General features: G+C 40.4%; 2 protein-coding genes across 4 annotated transcripts; one reads left to right on the top strand and one right to left on the bottom strand.

Annotated features, from left to right (window-relative positions):
* The first annotated feature begins 280 nt into the window (after positions 1-280).
* fam151a (family with sequence similarity 151 member A) lies at positions 281-6,294 on the top strand. 2 transcript variants are annotated; one of them, XM_047806604.1, is made up of 8 exons: positions 281-480; positions 1,083-1,232; positions 2,495-2,644; positions 2,750-2,909; positions 3,079-3,303; positions 3,575-3,711; positions 3,803-3,937; positions 5,636-6,294. In XM_047806604.1, the coding sequence occupies exons 1-8, from the start codon at positions 288-290 to the stop codon at positions 6,283-6,285; spliced, it is 1,800 nt and encodes a 599-aa protein (XP_047662560.1). In that variant the 5' UTR covers positions 281-287; the 3' UTR covers positions 6,286-6,294. The 2 variants fall into 2 exon arrangements, with proteins under 2 accessions (XP_047662560.1, XP_047662559.1); XM_047806603.1 differs by having other exon boundaries at positions 5,627-6,294.
* Positions 6,295-6,340: 46 nt separating this feature from the next.
* Positions 6,341-17,596, bottom strand: acot11a (acyl-CoA thioesterase 11a). Of its 2 annotated transcripts, none has more exons than XM_047806606.1 (16): positions 17,408-17,596; positions 16,570-16,747; positions 14,599-14,668; positions 13,843-13,903; positions 13,483-13,584; positions 12,067-12,223; positions 11,657-11,807; positions 10,006-10,125; positions 9,779-9,917; positions 9,635-9,690; positions 8,954-9,020; positions 8,704-8,787; positions 8,487-8,620; positions 7,368-7,499; positions 7,032-7,158; positions 6,341-6,909 (listed from the first exon to the last, which is right to left on the bottom strand). In XM_047806606.1, exons 2-16 carry the CDS (start codon positions 16,736-16,738, stop codon positions 6,781-6,783), a joined length of 1,698 nt encoding a protein of 565 aa, XP_047662562.1. In that variant the 5' UTR covers positions 16,739-16,747; positions 17,408-17,596; the 3' UTR covers positions 6,341-6,780. The 2 variants fall into 2 exon arrangements, with proteins under 2 accessions (XP_047662562.1, XP_047662561.1); XM_047806605.1 differs by lacking the exon at positions 17,408-17,596 and adding an exon at positions 16,881-17,016.
* Positions 17,597-18,804: the final 1,208 nt, after the last annotated feature.

Here is an 18,804-nt window from a genome sequence, read left to right as displayed (position 1 = left end):
AACATTTCGTCCTGTGAGATATCTCCAGTGTGCCATTTTTAGCTCTTCATTTCCTGATTGTGTTCAAGACCTAATTTCACACCATATTATTTTACGTCCATTCTGATTGCCAAGAGTAATTTATACAAGTCAGATAATGTCGGCAAGTGCTGATAAGTCACGTCTCTCTAGAATATTTTTTTCTTTACGATCCACTGATAAGATAGTCAGACTTTAAAAGGCTGTACTGCAGAACATCGTAACACGTACCACAGAGCTGAGATTCCTTTAGAGAGAACTGAGCAAGAATGGATATGAGAGAGAAGAAAAGTAACAATAGTCAAGAGGATGAGGAAAAAGATGAAGAAAAGGAACCAAAGGCTATACTAGGAGTTTTTACCAAACAGCAGTTCACTAGGATCTGTGTAGCTGTTGGGCTCGTTGTACTTCTGCTCATCATAACAGTAACCTCTTTGGTTCTGCCCATCACGTCGGGATCAGGTAAATTTCTTCTCATCTTTGTTATGTTTGGTCTAGCTCTGTGGTGTGGTGTATCTGATAAGTTTATGTAGAATTAAAATGTTAATTACAGACCTACATATGAATCTACGTCCAGATTTCTGTAAAGCTGCTTTGTGACCAGCATCTATTTCAGTGTTGAGGAAGCTACTTTGCAATTAAACCTGTTTAGCGACAAGCTACTTACTATTTTTTTTTAAAATAATCATCGACTACCACTAAAATACACTTTTTTATAAAGTAGCTAATGACGGTAAAAGCGACATTAGAGACCACAACGACACTCTTGGTTAAGTTTCTGGAAATAACTAGTTAGCATTAATGTGGCATTAATGTGGCAATCAGTAACATTGTTAATCATGGTTGGATGTCGATAGTCTTGTATTCATCACTAAAAGAATGCTTTTATTTCCCACAATGCTCAACGCTAGCTGAGGCTATAGTATACAGAAGTTTGTACAGAGTGATTTGTTCGAAAATAGGCTATTTGAAATGGTTACTGTTGAAATGGGAACACTGTTATAGCTAAGCGTAGCTAGTTAATCCTTATACAAATACAAATGAATCGAGCTTTGCTTCCTCAGAAACTTCGGAGACCATGGTCCCGTTCGCTACAGATGGAGACATGCTGGAATTTCTTCTTCAAAACGGGGAGATTCAAGAGAAAGATGGGCTCTATGCTACGTGGTATCACTCTGCCAACAGCAAAGCTGAAACCCAAAAAGCCTTGGAAAGTAAATACCATAAATAAAAAACTTTGATCCTCTGAACTATCATGGGCTAATTTCCTTTCAGGGCCAAGGTTATGCTATTATGTAACCAGCGAGGAATCTAGGTTGACTAGATTGATTGATAAACAAGAAACAAGACAAAGACCCTGTTCAGACTGCAGGTTAAAGTGACCCAAATCTGATTTTTTTGGGGTCAGGTTTCTTCAGGAATAATGTGAACACTCAAATGTGGCCCAGATCTGATTTTTTTCAAATCAGATTTAGACCACTCCATATGTGGTCCTGAATGTGAAGTGTAAGTGACGTGACATACGGCTAAGTAAGGTGAACCATACTCAGAATTCGTTCTCTGCATTTGAAGCATCCAAAGTGCACACACACACCATGAACACACACCCGGAGCAGTGGGCGCCCGGGGAGCAGTTGGGGGGGTTTGGTGCTTTGCTCAAGGGCACCTCAGCATAAATGGCTGCCTACTGCTCTGGGTGTATGTTCACTTTGAATGGGTCAAATGCAGAGAATGAATTCTGAGTATAGTTCACCATACTTAGGCCAGCCCGAGACTCGAACCCACAACCTTAGGATTACGAGTCAGACTCTCTAACCATTAGACCAATCAGACCCAAATCTGATTTTTTCCAATGTGGCCGCAGTGTGAACAACCGATGCGGATTTGATGCGACTTTTACGTCAATCTAAATCTACAATCGTCAGAATTACGCGCCGGCGAGTACACACACAAACGTGACTACGAATAAAAAATGGAGAACAGTGATGGAGCAAGTCGGTGGAGGGAGAGTGAGGTGTTAGACCTAATTAGTATATGGGGAGATACTTTAATTCAGGCAATCTACAGACCGCAAAAGGCCAAAATAGCTCATTTTGCTCTCTTTCTCTTCATTCTTTTCGTCCTCAGCACCCGCTTGTTAATGTTACGGCTGCCATTACACAAACATTTCGAAAGAAAAGCGAAAATGCTTACTTCCTCCATAACCTCGCCAACGTTTTACTGCAACGGCGTGCTGCGTGTGACGTCATTGTTATTGTTCGTATGCGCACGCGGGTCAGTTCGAAACACATTGGCATCTGATATAGGCCACAAGGTAATGTGAACAGCCAAACAAAAAAAATCAAGTCTGAGCAAAATATCCGAATTCGGCATTAAGGTTTGCGGTATGAACGGGGTCAAGATAGCAAGCGACATTACAATCTAAATCCGATTTTTCTTGTGTGATGCAGAAATATTAACCCGACCCATTCCATAGGTGACACTATGATTCTAGAAGCTGATGTCAATGTACAAGGTCATAACACGGACAACGAAACCAATATTCCAATCATGGCCCATCCACCAGATGTCTACAGTGATAACACTCTGGAAGAATGGCTCGATGCTGTTATTCGTTCGAAGAAAGGTAAAGAACCAATAATGATAAAGAAATATAGAAATATATTCGAAATATAGAAATATATTCGACGATCGTTTCAAGCAAACAGTCGTTTTTTTGCCATGTAAATAGGAATAAAACTGGATTTTAAAAGTCTACAAGCTGTGGAGCCTTCACTCAATCTTCTCAAGAAGAAGAATCAAACAGGAATCAACCGGCCCGTATGGTTGAATGCTGATATCCTTCCTGGTCCAAACGTTCCTGGGTTCTGGCCCGTAGTTAACGGCACTCGGTGAGAGCGTAAACTTACGTTTTTGTGCTATAAGAGGAATAAAACACTTTAAGGCTTTGCTGTTAGAAGTGTGAAGTGTATTATTCCATACATTCACCATCCATCTTCCACAGTTTCTTCAATAACTTGGGTTTACTTCTCACTTTTAACATCTTTGAACTTTGAACAGATTCTTTGAACTTATCCAGACAAAGTTTCCATATGTGACCATCTCACCAGGTTGGAAGGTTCTTTATCTGCCCCTATTGCCTGATGTGACTTACACACGGGCTATGGTGATGGAGATGTACACCACTGTCAAACACCTTCCACAAAGAATCACGTTTCCTGTTCTGGCAGTTATGGTGAGGAATGGATGGCCTCACCTAAGTTGGCTTCTCAGCCAGTGCTCCAGGTATGTCACCCGCAGAACAAAAAGTCCATGAGGTGGAGTCCAGCTCCTCATAGTTGGACAGAGTCTAGCCAAAAATCCAGGGGGTGTGGAGACACAACAGTGTGAATCAGGCTAAATAAATGTGTTTAATGGTTTGTGCTTTTGGGCTTATGGGAGGAGTTCCAAGAGCTCCACTTTGTGGATGTCTGGTTGGACATCACCCAGGTATGAGGAGCTGTATCAGGTATAAACACAAAGATTTTTAAATGTGTGTACTTTCTGTGTAATCCAGGTTCAGTCTGACCTTGTGGCAAGGTCAGGCGAACCCCACTGTCAATGACCTGCTCTTCGTTAGAGATAATACTAACCCTCAGCGCATCTACTATGACATCTACGAGCCAGTGCTGTCCCAGTTTAAAGAAGCTGCAAGTAGGTCCCAGAGAGGCTTTTCCGACAACTTAGAAGCTTTCTATATTTCAATATCTATTTATTATTTATAGATCATTTTTGTATTTTTTAGAGCAGAAGGATCGACCAAGAAGGTTTTATACAGGTGGGGACATAGTGGACTATTTCAAGCCTGCAAACAGTGATGGACTCAACATCCTGTGGGAGAAGGTGTATGACCAAGCTTCTCTTCTGTCTGAACTCAAAGGTATGGCAAAGTCAGAAACCATAGTTTAAAAAAGCAATAAGCAGTGAACATCTGAACACTTGAGAAAAGCAGGGCTCTGACAGTAGGTCTAATGCTTTATATGAACTTGCTTGATCTACCATATTACATATTACATTATCATTTCTGTGGTAAAAAGCTAGTTCGTGGGGACTTCTGTTGCAAACATCCTACAGCATTAAATGTAACAATTAATGGATAAAAAATAAACATGTTCATGAATTTAAATAGGCGGGCACAGTGGCTTATTGCACTGGTTCAGAAACTTTTCCCACCGCTACCCCCAATATTCCCGCCCCGCCCCTCCCCTACTTTCGGCAGGCACTTATTTCCAGGGATTTCAGAACCGCGTAACAGATATTGCGTGATCGGGTAGGCGTGGCCTATTTTATAATCTAACCCTAACCGTAGTTTTCGGTTGTTTATTTGTTTTCTAAAATAAATCTACCTGTATGACTTCTTGTCTTCGTAGTATGCTGTTTTTTGTTTTTGTTTTTTTGAAAGAGGCCGTTTTTCCAAGACTTCCAGAAACACGCCCACAATCTAGCTAGCGCATGTTGTTGTGCTGTAAATTGTGATCGACGCCGTCACTTGACTGTCGTGATTAATCGGAGCAAACAAGTTTTATTTCCAGTTTATTTTAATTATCCTAAATTTATACTCACGTCATTACAACCTTTTCTAACATATAAAAAAAGAAATAAATAATAAATAAAAATAAATAAAGTGTCTGGAAATCATCTCGCGACCCCCTGCCCCCCACTCCGCAACCCCCACTTTGGGTACTGCTGGCTTAGTGGTTAGCACGTTCACACCTCCAGGGTCGGGGTTCGATTCCCGCCTCTGCCTTGTGTGTGTGGAGTTTGCATGTTCTCCCCGTGCCTTGGGGGTTTCCTCCGGGTACTCCGGTTTCCTCCCCCGGTCCAAAGACATGCATGGTAGGTTGATTGGCATCTCTGGAAAATTGTCCGTAGTGTGTGAGTGTGTGAGTGAATGAGAGTGTGTGTGTGCCCTGTGATGGGTTGGCACTCCGTTCAGGGTGTATCCTGCCTCGATGCCCGATGACGCCTGAGATAGGCACAGGCTCCCCGTGACCCGAGAAGATCGGATAAGCGGTAGAGAATGATTGAATGAATGAATTTAAATATTTGGTGACAGATTGCTGTGGAATATAAAAAATAAATCCCATTGGAACATGATGTTGTAATTAAATAATCTACACTTATATGACCCAAAAGTAAAAGGTGACCCCTGACCACCACAACAATATGTGCCAAACCTGTTCAAGCATGACAATGCCGCTGTGTACAAACCCCCAGAGCTCCATGAAATCATGGCATGGAGGTTAAGGTTGCACAGAGCCCTGACTCTGACTCAACCCCACTGAACATCTTTTGTTTAAACTGGAACTGGAGTCTCCTCAACATCCCAACATCAGTGTCTGATCCCACTAATGCTCTTGTAGATGAATCCCCACAGCCACGATCCAACATCTAGGGGAAAGCCTTCCAGGAGAGTGGAGCTTATTATGACCGCAAAGGGAGAATAAATCCTAAATTTAATCTTCAACAAGCATGTATGGTGTGTGATTATTAGGTGTGCATCTTTTGGCCATACAGTGTACTTTGGGCTGGTGACATCACACTACCTGATGATTTATTGTGTTTCTAGAAAGCCCAGGTGGGATGCTTGTGATTCCAGTAACATCTGGAACAAGTGATGTGAGGATTCCAGTGGTTGAGGGTTCAATGCCAGAGCTGCCTCTTCAAAATTGTCTAGATCTGGTCCTCGCTTCAAAGAATCCCTGGGGCATCTACCTCAGGGTGAAGTCCCAGACACAGCTAGCTACCTCACTACATCTGCTTCGAAAGGCATATGCTAATGACCTACTCTACCATCCAGTCTGGATCAACATGGATATCTCTCTCGGAGTCTTCAACGTCAAAGGCTACATCACGGGTCTGGAGTTTGTGAGAACCATTAACCAGATTTTCCCCTATGTCACCATGGCACCTAGCTGGCCTCAGGAGGTTCTGGATCAGGGTTACACACCACAGATGGTCGAGGACATGATGGAACTCTTCCAAGAGGTTTGGCAGGATGTCTCACTGCAGCTGTTGGCTGTCCATCTGGACAGATCGGAGGCTGGAATTAGGATTATTCAACAAAGTCAGGAACGTTTTTCTCTCACAGTGGAGCACACGACAAGGATCGGAGGACTTCGGATGAAGAGTTTCACGTTTGTCCGGAACGGGACCAGACGTCGGACCTTTTATAACGTTCCAAAAGCAGTGAAGGGGTTTGTCTCCGAGATACCAAATAAAACATGATAAACACAACCATGTAAAATACAGAGGTGTTTTTTTTTAAGAAATAACAACCAAATTTTCACATTTTATCAGGATGCTTTTAGTAGATTTTTATCTCACATACATACCACAATTTCTTAATATCATTTAACAGGAATTTTGTTTCTGTTACATACATACAAATCGTTAAAATAATAAACAAATCAAGGCTAGTTAGCTATCCCGATGGACATGTACCACCCAATCAGATGCTAGTATTTTCTTATTACGCACGTATTTCATTAAGCTAGTATTTTAGTCTTTTGTATAAAACTGGCTACAATTTTTTCACTTTTACTACCTGTTTAATATACATAAATAAAATTATTCCCACATATCGCCTCCCCAAACTGGCATGATCGCAAAAAGACAAAATAAAACAAGTCTAGTGTAAAAAATATAGTCTGGTTTATTAACACTGACCAGGATAGTGTTAATAAGTGAGTGCTAAAGAGGTGTGGTGAAACTGACAGAAGGTCAGACTCTGTTGTCCATCAGGTACTGGCTGCAGGAAAGGAAGGTGGAACAGAAACTGGACGAGAGTCCGGCGATGTCTGTAGAGATGTACGGCAGCACCCCGGGGTTGGTTTGGTTGTAGTAAGAGATCTGGTGACCAAATAAAACATGTATCTTGGGTGGAAGTAATTTCTCTAGCAAAAGTGACTACATTGATGAATCTGTAGATTGACACATTCCCTTTGAGAATATAAAGAACATTAAGCACTTACCTTTGATACGTTTTCAGACTCGGCGTAAATGGTGAATCCTGCGCAAAGCATCTCCCCTCGGTTTGTGTCTTCTGTCGGAGGGTGCGTGGGAAGAGTGACCGAACGTATGGCAAGGATATATGGATCCCTAAATACATACAACATACAGAATACAGTCCAAAATGAAAGAAATGAATGCATATCTCAGTAACTCTTTACATTAATGCTACTGGATTGCTTTTGGATTGTGATTGGATAGAAGAAGATGTTGCACTATATGAATGCATTGTTTTAATAGTAACAGCATTTCCACAGGGAATATAAAGAGTTACCAGTTCCCTGTCGCGTCTTACTCACCCGCTATCACACGGTGGCCTCCTGGAGGCAAGCAGGATGAAATCCTGTCCTTTTCCTCCTTCGCTTACAGACGGAGCAAGAACGTGATAGATCAGATCATCATCATCAACTCTGAGGATGAGCTTGCACTGTCTGCACACAACAGATGTACAAGGTTACACAGATGCTCAGTGGTACATGTGAAGGCCACGATGAATTATCATGGTGATTTTGATTTATTTACGTGTGAGGAGCACGATGATATGGAAAAAAAAGTAAAAAGCATAATGAGAGAATGTGCTGGATCAAGTGCTGTTCTATAAGCTGTAGTACAATGTGTGCCGAAGCTAGGAAAGAACTATATTACTTATAAAAGAACTAGGAAAGAAATATATTACTTCAATATGTATTTATATTTCTTTAAATAATACATAGAACATATATTATTATAGAGAATAATATATCTAACACAATAATATAATAAAAATCTATCCCAGATTTTTTCAGATTTAAACTCTTGTCTAGGTGGCACGGTGGCTTAGTGGTTAGCACGTTCGCCTCACACCTCCAGGGTTGGGGGTTCGATTCCCACCACCGCCTTGTGTGTGTGGAGTTTGCATGTTCTCCCCGTGCCTCGGGGGTTTCCTCCGGGTACTCCGGTTTCCTCCCCCGGTCCAAAGACATGCATGGTAGGTTGATTGGCATCTCTGGAAAATTGTCTGTAGTGTGTGAGTGTGTGAGTGAATGAGAGTGTGTGTGTGCCCTGTGATGGGTTGGCACTCCATCCAGGGTGTATCCTGCCTCGATGCCCGATGACGCCTGAGATAGGCACAGGCTCCCCGTGACCCGAGAATAGTTCGTAAAAGCGGTAGGAAATGAATGAAAAACACTTGTCTTGGATGCTTCTACTCTATGAAGCAAACTGCATGTAATTTGAATACTTTGAGTGTAAAGCCTTGAAAATCTCCTTGAGCATTAAGTGAATATGGAGTTAATTTGGACTTTGCCTCTAAACACACCTCTTAGACAGGATTTTGTTGCCACTCCAAATATATATAGGAAGAGCACAGTTTAAGCAATGTTTGCTTGCTTTGCTCTTTTTTTTAGCAGTGATGTAAATGATAATGAACAATGGAGTACTTGTAGTGCTTGTCCCATTCGGGCCTGCGGCTGAGATCTGAGAGCAGGAGGAAAGCTCTTTCTGCCGGAACGTTCACCTCCGATTCAACCCGGACACAAAGGCTCTGATTCTCCTCCAGAGTGTACAGACTCACCTTAAAACACAGACAACACTAGTCTCAAACACGCTGTAAGTCGAGATCAATGCGCTGAGATCCGAGAAGATCGGTGTACTCACTTTGTTCTTCTTAGAACTAAGAACCCAGTTGTTTCTGGCCGCTAGCATCTTGAGCGCGAAGACGTTATTGTAGCTCAGATACACCTGAAGGGAGTTTCGGTGATATTATAAAACCCTGATTATTTTCAGATAGATATAGATTATCAAAACTTATCATAAGCTGCCGTTGTGCAAGCGTTTGGTCTGTAAAATTCTACCTTCATCTTATCTTTTATCATTTTATTTCGCTTTATAACGAGAGAGCAAATACCTGGTTAATGGGGTCCCAGGGGACAGACAAGGGCACTTCAGTATGCTTACAGGAGATGATGTATTTTCTGGATGGATAAAGAGATAACTTTAGTGACTATGGAGATCACCGTCAAAATCTATACATAACATTATTATAAAATAATATTTTGGATTCCAAAATCAAACCATGGTGAGATCTGAACCTATGAATCGGTTTTATCTCACAGCTCTGCTGGATTCCGATTGGTCAGAAGGTGTTGATTCGTCTACAAACGTTGTGTATTAGATTTAATAAAATAAAGCAATTGTAACTGTGGTGGTGTAAGAGGAATAAAACACTTTGGGAAGTGACAGTGGTGGAAAGTAGTGGTGGAAATCTGGACTCGAGTCTTGATGCTGAATTTTGCGACTGAGGTGATGAATAAACTCTTCTCATTTAAATGCAGTTTAAATCCCATTTTCTTTTCTTTTTTCTTTTATTTACCAAGGAATGCACACCAGACATAACAAATATTAGAATGAAAATCTAATAAATGGATTCAGATCTATGGTACCTACAGTCTGGAGTATTATTCAGAATTAATAATAATAATAATAATAATAATAATAATAATAATAATAATAATAAGCCACATCTTTTACATAAGTTCCATTATTTTATCCATGTTTTTTAACCAGATTTTCCTTTTCAGTTCAGTACCTGTCGAGTCGGATCTTCTTTCTGGCAATCGCCTCTTGGTATCTCCGTTTTCCATCCTGTTAATAATTTGAATTAAATAGCTTTTTTAAAAAAAACCAAGGATCAGGAACACCGTCTGAACAGGAAGTGAAAGCTCGGGCTCACCAGTGGTTCGGGACGTATCCGGGGTAGCGGGCATGGCCTGCCCTCCTCATCCAGCACCTCGTAAGTCATAAACGCGCTGTTTATGTGTCTGAGAGCTTCCTCCCCCTGATACGCCTCTGCGCACACGCCCACCTCCATGCTGCCAAAACACCACCAACAGCACCCGATGGAAAATATCTAAAACACCCGATTATGTCCGTCACTTCCTGTCTATAGCAAAGCCTTACCTGTTTTTGAAAGTGTTGTTGACGATGGCTTTCAGTATCACACGGTCTCCGACTTGAGACGGTCCCCTGAAGTGGAACATGTCTATCGTCCTCAGGGTCGGGTGGGCGTGGCATAACCGGCTGAGAAGAAACAAGAGTTTCTAGTTATCCGTTTCTAGTTGCATTTATTTTTGTGGAACACTCGTAAAATAAATTAGATGCAAACGATACAGATAGACACAATAACGTTTTAAGAATTAACAACTTTTTATTTTATATAATCCTGTGGGGGCACGGTGGCTTAGCGGTTAGCACGTTCGCCTCACACCTCCAGGGCCGGGGGTTCAATTCCCGTCTCCACCTTGTGTGTGTGGAGTTTGCATGTTCTCCCCGTGCCTCGGGGATTTCCTCCGGGTACTCCGGTTTCCTCCCCCGGTCCAAAGACATGCATGGTAGGTTGATTGGCATCTCTGGAAAATTGTCCGTAGTGTGTGTGTGTGTGTGTGTGTGAATGAGAGTGTGTGTGTGTGAGTGAATGAGAGTGTGTGTGTGTGTGTGTGTGTGTGTGTGTGTGCCCTGTGATGGGTTGGCACTCCGTCCAGGGTGTATCCTGCCTTGATGCCCGATGACGCCTGAGATAGACACAGGCTCCCCGTGACCCGAGAAGTTCGGATAAGCGGTAGAAAATGAATGAATGAATGAATGAATATAATCCTGTAATTTGCAGCTGTGACACCTTCAGAACTTAATCAACTCTTTCAGACTAATCGGGATCCATGCAGTGATTTACAAAGGAAAAAAAATCGACATCTATTAAACACGGCTGAAAAACAATGGAAAAAACATATGGTGTATTTTTTCAACTCCATCCAATCAGAAATCAGATCAACAGTGAGAATCTCAGTAATCCTATAATCCTGACACGTGCAACATCATAATATCAGCACATAAATAAATAAATAAATATATATATATATCCTGGTTTTGTAATGGAAGCAAGTGATTGCATAAGGCGTTAGGTCTGGGTTTTGTTCTACACTATTAAAGTTCAAACCTTGAACTTTTGACCAGCGAGTCACGTTAAAGCTCCAAATGTGAGTGAATTATTAACTCATTTTAAAAGTGCTACACATTACAAGCAGAACCATGCGATAAATTCCTGGTATAAATTCATCATTATCAGTCAAACCAATAAAGCCTTAAAACACTGACCTTAAAAAAACTATTCCCCATAGAAATGTCCAGAAATCAAACCAGAGCTTTATCTGTTTTGAACTTTATACGTTTATAGTATTTAAAAGAAATCTATACTGCGTAATCGTGCACACGTGTACACTCGGACAGAGAAAATCTGTGTGTAATCACTGATGATGTTTATTTAAGATGTTTCGTATTTATGGAAGGAGTCTCCAGTGTCAGTGCTTCAGTCAGTTATTTGTGGTTTCTCAGTAGCAATCATACACAAGCTCTTTTTGTTTTGTTCACTTAAAAATAGAGAAAACAAACGACAGTTTGGTGATGTGCACTGTCTAGAGCTGCTAGAACATACGAGTCAACGAGAACTAAACCTTTCCACGATGTTAAACACAACTACTAAAATAGAAATAAAAATGATACATATAATATCGTCATGCTGTCATCTATGGAAAATAATCGGTTAGCATCTTGTTACCTGGCAGCAATGGTGGCTACGTTTTCCATCCATGCCATGATCTGGCCTCCGAACGTGTTCACCTGGTGGTTGGCATGTGTGGGAAGAGCCAGCTCTACGCTCTCTACTCTGGTTTTCTCAGATGGCACTTCTTCCTCCTCATCCTGGCCCTCTGCACCAAATACACACATGCACGCACACACACACACACACACACACACACACACTATATCTTATACGGCACATATTCATGCGTACGTCCTATTGTCACATAAACGTGGGTCGGGAGAAAGGGGGTGTCAATAATTTTGAAGCCAACAATTTAAAGACTCTTTCATGTACACAAATATTCTTTGAAAGGTGCAAAGGATCCTGTGTGTGTGCGAGTGTGTGTGTGTTTTTTTTTTCCAGGAAGTGAAACTACCTCTTACCACACACGCTCTCGCTAATGCTCGTCTGGAAAGTAGTGTTACTCAGTAGATCTTTCATAATTTCAACATGCAGCAGCCTCATCCTCCTTCTCTCAGCAGCGACACTATACTCCAACTTCTCACGATGTGTGTAAGGGACCAGAGGCTTCAGATGGACCTGAACACACACACACACACACACACACACACACACACACACACACAAGCACAGAAACACACACACACACAGACACACACACACAAAGAGACACACAAACAGACACATATACCCACACAAACACACATACACAGACACACACAGCTTATCAATCAAACAGTCTTACACAGTCTTATCAACCAGTCAATAAAAACACGCATGTTCACACTCGTGGTGTGTATTATCTGGTGTAAGAGTAAGAACTTTCCTGGTAATTTAATCTTTACTTACTGCCGTTTTTTACAATATACATTTAATACATGTATAAGTGACGTGACACACGGCGACGACGTCATAATACGTGTATTAAATACATTTAATACATGTGTAATGTTAATAACACGAATAATAAGTGTTTTTTAGCAATTTCCAAATACACAAATATATTTGCCATGTCGAGGAAAAAAAATCCATATATTAATTTTTGAATTGTCAATGTAAACACACTCACTAAGAAAAAAACCCTCCTCACCTCCCTAGCTAATCACAGAGTCTAAAAATCAGATTAAATAATTAATGGATGTGTCCAGTGGCACTGGAAAGGAGTTAAGATGATAGGAAATATCAACATTTTCCTCAGATATGTTAGCATTTTCCCAGGAAAAGATACAGATTGACCAAAATCACACTCTGAATAGGTTTAGCATAAACTGCTAACTGAACTTTCATGTGTTCCTTTATACTGAAAACCATCAATACTGTGTTATATCTAGAGAAAGCTTCTTTATTGTTATTTGTAGACATAATCACTATATCACAATGTTTAACGTCTGAAACTTGATGTTTGATAGCGCTAGGATACGGCTAATTTACACTAGCGCAGCCATTGGCCTTTTATGGTGAGTTTGAATAATTTAATATTACAATAAAAAACAAAACAATCAGTATTATGCCAAAAAAAAAAATTGATTTAATGGAATACAATGTTAGCTAGCTAGAATATTTTTCAGCTTTGAACAATAACATTTTATTTCTAAGGTTTATTTTTGTTTTCTCCTGTCTCACACATAAACTCATAGCTAGCGGTTGATGCTAAGTGTAATTACAGTGTAATTTTGGGTTTGTTTCCGAGTTGCCTGGCAACGGTGAACTCCTATAGTTTATTTAGTCAAATTAAAATGACACGTTGGTGATGTATTAATGCCAAACATTTGCATTAACAAATATATTTGCATTGAGGACCTGGTAAAGACATGTAGCATTGTGTCCCTCTGTCTCACCTTGTCTTTATCTGTACGACGAGCCACAAAGGTGGCAAAAGCCTGACAGACTTTCCAGTGGCGATTGCTGTACAGGTCCTCACAGCTCACCACTATCCCCACCTTACACACACACACACACACACACACACACACACATCACGCAGTCTGAATAATTTGGCACAAGCATGACTTTGGCAGTACTGCACGCCTGAGTCACAAGATAAACTAACGTGACCTTTTGTGTGCTTATCTGAGGCTTGGGTTTTACACCAGAGTTTGATTTGTGTTCTCTTGCATCTAAAATCTCATTTTATTTACATCTGTGGTACATAATTCAGCTCAGTGTGAAATGTGTATCTGCATGTGTATTTTGTTTACCTCCATGCTTGAGTTGAAAGCTCTGTTGACTTTAGCCTTGATGTTAACCACTTGTCCAACACTAAAAAAAAAAGACATTATATGTGTAAAATAGCACGTTACTGTAAGGGGTGTTACTGTGTGTTAGTGTATTAGGGCATGATGCAGTATGTTGCATTGAGTTAGTGAATTAGGGCTTGTTGCAGTGTGTCACAGCGTGTTAAATTAAACATTGAGTTCGTTTATTAGGACAAGTTACAGTGTGTTAGTGTATTGGGGTGTGTTACAGTGAGTTACCATGTGTTACAGTGTGTTTCAGTGTGTTAGTATATTAGGGTGTGTTTCAGTGTGTTTCAGTGTGTTAGTATATTAGGGTGTGTTTCAGTGTGTTACAGTGTGTTACAGTGTGTTAGTATATTAGGGTGTGTTACAGTGTGTTACAGTGTGTTAGTATATTAGGGTGTGTTACAGTGTGTTACATTGTGTTACAGTGTGTTAGTATATTAGGGTGTATTACAGTGTGTTACACTGTTAGTATATTAGGGTGTTACAGTGAGTCACAGTGTGTTACAGTGTGTTTCAGTGAGTTACAGTGTGTTAATATATTAGGGTGTGTTACAGTGTGTTAGTGTGTTTCAGTGTGTTAGTATATTAGGGTGTGTTTCAGTGAGTTACAGTATGTTACAGTGAGATGAGAGAGAATGACTGATGGTGTCAGGAATACCAAACACTTCACAAAATATACTATTCTAGTTAAAAAGCTAGTATTTTTTGTACCTGATGGTGTGCTCAAAGTGAATGTCATCAACAGAGGCTGTGACACAGGGACATCCTGCATGTCTTTCAGCTGGAACGAGACCAAGACAGAAAATGATGGTGCATTAACAAAAAGGTCAGAATTGACATAAGAGCATGAGTCATTTCTGTTAAGATCCAATTCATTTTCATAAAACCAAACATTGCACAAGCAACATACTGATACGTGGAATATTTAAATTGAGGGATATTAAACTGTTATGAGCATTTATAATTACGATAATAGCTCTAGCTGTATGGTATTATTAACATGTATTACAAATTACTACTGCAACGACTTATATTCTCGCTTAAAATATAATCACTTAAAAAAATTCTAAGAAACAACGAAAATAACATAACAGATTTTTTTCTATAGCTTTTGTTACATCAGGTTAATCAGTCAGTGGCTCGATGTCACTCAAATGAACAATTTCTTAGCAAAAATCAGTCTAAATATCTAGGTTTAAAAATCACATTTAAATAATTAGGACAAGCTGCATTTTTTTATGTTATAAAGTTTAAAAAGAGAAGAAAAGAGTAGAACTACTGTATAGAACTATTAGGATATAAAGTAATGTATAAGAAAGTAGCACAGATTTCTAAATGTCCTCAGGGACAAACAACAGAGCTCCAGTAAAGACCGTAAACATCCCTGTTAGTACAACCAGTTTAATAATATGTAGAGGGAAAGTTCATCGGACCCTAGTGATGACATCCCCTGAGCGGATGTCATGCGACGTTTCACTGATGCTCTCTGACTAATGATAGGAAAGTAAGAGAGAAGCCTTCAGTCTCTCAAAAATATTTGCAGGATGATCTGAAATCAGCAGGAGCAGCAGATACAGAGAGAGACACACAGAGAAAGAGAGAGACAGAGACAGAGAGACAGAGAGAGACAGATACAGAGACAGACAGAGAGAGACAGATACAGAGAGAGAGAGAGAGAGAGAGAGAGAGAGAGAGAGAGAGAGACAGAGACAGACAGACAGACAGAATGAGAGAGAGAGAGAGAGAGAGAGAGAGAGAGAGAGAGAGAGAGAGAGAGAACACAAGCCAAAGGCTTTAGAACACACTACACTACTAAACAGTACGCTAAAGCTGACCCGTACCTGAGAACACGTACTATTTCCCATTAGAGAGAGAGAGAGAGACAGAGAGAGAGAGAGAGAGAGAGAGAGAGAGAGACAGAGAGAGAGAGAGAGAGAGAGAGAGAGAGAGAGAGATTGATTCTGCAGCTCTTAGACTAATCTGAACAATCGACTTTGTTCAGGTGAATCAAAAACAGAACATTCTGTCACGAAGCAAAGTATCCACACTGATGCAATGTCTTTTTCCATATCCTACATTAAGTGGAATTTCTTCCAGAGATCTGGTTATATTTAGTCAGGCAGAGAGCCAGAATGTCACAGCTCTCTTTCACACTGCTCCAGCGTCCAAACCGGAATGACAAGTTCTGTCCTACAGAGTTAATCTGGCAACCCAGCTCCTGCACCAAGCTCGCTGTACTCTTCACAAACACCAACTTTATACCGTTAACGATCATCATAACTCGTCTGATATCACACAAGCAGCTCGCACTGTAGGGCAACTGCAAGGTGCAGGTTTGTATCAGCGTGCAGATCGAGATGCGTTATCGTTTCTATAGTAACAGTCTTTCACAGGGATTTGTATAGCGGATGAAAAAGTTTGACAACACGTAATATTTTCATTCAGGATGTGATGTTAAATGAGAAAAACTTGATCTGTAATTATTTTCCTAGTGCTTTATTCCTTACTTACATGATAACAAAATTTCCCACAGAGTGATCAGAGTGATCCTGTGACAAATACAACAAAACAACCGGCGCACATTAAAACTAGTGACACTGGATTAAATGGACGTTAATATCATACTGTAGACTCAAGCTGTGGCCAGATGTTTTACTATTTAAAATGACATTTCACCCTCACCGGAGAGGCAGGCAGTGGAGTCCATCCACTTGAGCAGCTGCCCCACGCTCAGCTCCTTGCAGTGGTTGGCATGGCAGGGAAGAATGATCTGGCTCATCTTCATCTCCGTTGGGTTGCGATACACTCGTCCGTCCTCCATGACCTGGTCCGGTTCGTCCAGCTCCGACATCCTGCTGATCTGAGAGTGGAAGAACATTACTGCATCAGCTGAGGGGTTTAGATGTTGTCTGTCATGCACGCTCTGATGTGGGTAACTATACTGAGTGGGAGGGGTTTTATTGCAGGTACAAAGTGTTAGATTTGGAACGCACACATGATGGGATCAAACCCTGGAAAGAACAGGAAGAGGTGGAAAGGGTTTGGAGAAGAAGGTTTGACATGCACTCGTTTCTTGGTTCATGTGGCAACATGTTGTGCTATTCTTGTTTGAAATCTCTCCCTCACACACACACACACACACACACACACACACACACACACACACACACACACACACACTCTCTCTCTCTCTCTCTCTCTCTCACACACACACACACACACGCTCACACACTCACACACACAGAGACACACACGCACTCTCTCTCTCTCTCTCTCACACACACACACACACACACACACACACACACACACACACACACACACATAAAAGTTCACACTCTCCCTCAGGCATGTTTCAGGTGCCACTCCTCCTGACCCACACATGCTTTAATAGAACTGAATCCCAACACATTCACACAGTAATCCTAACTTTAACACAAGACACCACGCGCTCTTTAAACAGACCTGAACGTAAATAGATCAGTGACGTCATGGTCTCACTAGAGGACAGCAGTCTTACCTTCCTGTAAAACTTTTCTCCGTTCAGTCACTTTATTTTATCTGGACGTTTGTCACATCATCAGTTCATTTGATCCACATCCCATAGAGAGAGATAAAGCAGGAATAGAAGTGAAAACGCAAATTCATTGAAACTCTGGTTGGAACGCGCGGTAACACGCCCACTAGCTTTCATGTGTGTTAACCACTCCCACTACTTCTGTAAACGAGAGGAATAAAAGACCCGGATGCACGTCTCACATACACAATGTTGCGCTCGCTCGAGGAATTGTTGCCAGGTCCGTGTTTTTCATACAAAAATCCATTCCTTTTTAATTCCTTACACAGGTTGACTTTTTTTTTTTTTTTTATCTTTCTCGTATTTATATTAAACGGATAATAACTATATAAATATATTTTTATTTATATACATTTTATATATATTTTATATATTTTTTTTTCCAATCACAGAATGTAATGTGTAACCCCAATATTCTTAGGGTTGCCAGGTAATGGGTGATTTTTTATATTGTAGCTATTTCATAGTGCTAGTGTTTATGGTGAATTTTAAAACCTGTTTATGGTTTATTAATTTTGGATTGTTTTTGTCAAGAAGACCTGGCAACCCGATTAAACAGTACAAAAACGGTGGTTCTCTCTCGATCTTTTCTAGTCATCTGTTTTTCTTCACTCTTGAAGTTAATACGACAAAATTATTGCAGCTCTGACTGTTACAAAGCACTGACACAGGAGACTCCTTCCATACGCGTTAAATAAACGTCTCCTTACAGAAAACCCCTTATAAACAAATGAGCAATTATGCATGTTTAATAAAAATCAAAGATGTGAATGAGTTCCGATTTACTGCATTAATATAAACCTGTAAATTGCAGCCTCACTACTGTCAGATCTGCTGTTCTGGAGAATGAATAAACACCTGACCAAATAGATTAAAATAAACAACAAACCAAAAATAAAAAGTATTATTAATGTTGTTGTTGTTGTTATTGTTGTTGATAGATTCTAACCTGTAAATTCTAGGTGGTGTGGGGATTTATATTTGACAGCAGGTGGCGCTGTGGGCCAGGAAATGCTTTACACACACAAACACATAAACTAACACTCTCTCACACACACACATACACACACACACTCACACTCTCACACACATACACACTCTCACACATACACTCACACACACCGGAAACTAATTTAATATATACGTTTTATGACGTCATACAAACCTGTTTATTTTTTTCCACATTTCTCTCATGCAACGATTTTACTCACATGTTATTACCTACAACAATATCAAATCTGTACGTGTTTGATTAGTAAACAAAGAAAACCTAAAGACAAATGTCTTGGAAAATAATATATGGAATGATTTAGGGACATAAATAATAAACATAGTTGTTT

This window comes from Tachysurus fulvidraco, chromosome 22 (assembly GCF_022655615.1).
Source record: "Tachysurus fulvidraco isolate hzauxx_2018 chromosome 22, HZAU_PFXX_2.0, whole genome shotgun sequence".
Taxonomy (NCBI): Eukaryota; Metazoa; Chordata; class Actinopteri; order Siluriformes; family Bagridae; genus Tachysurus; species Tachysurus fulvidraco.
This window is presented reverse-complemented; position numbering and strand designations above follow the sequence as displayed.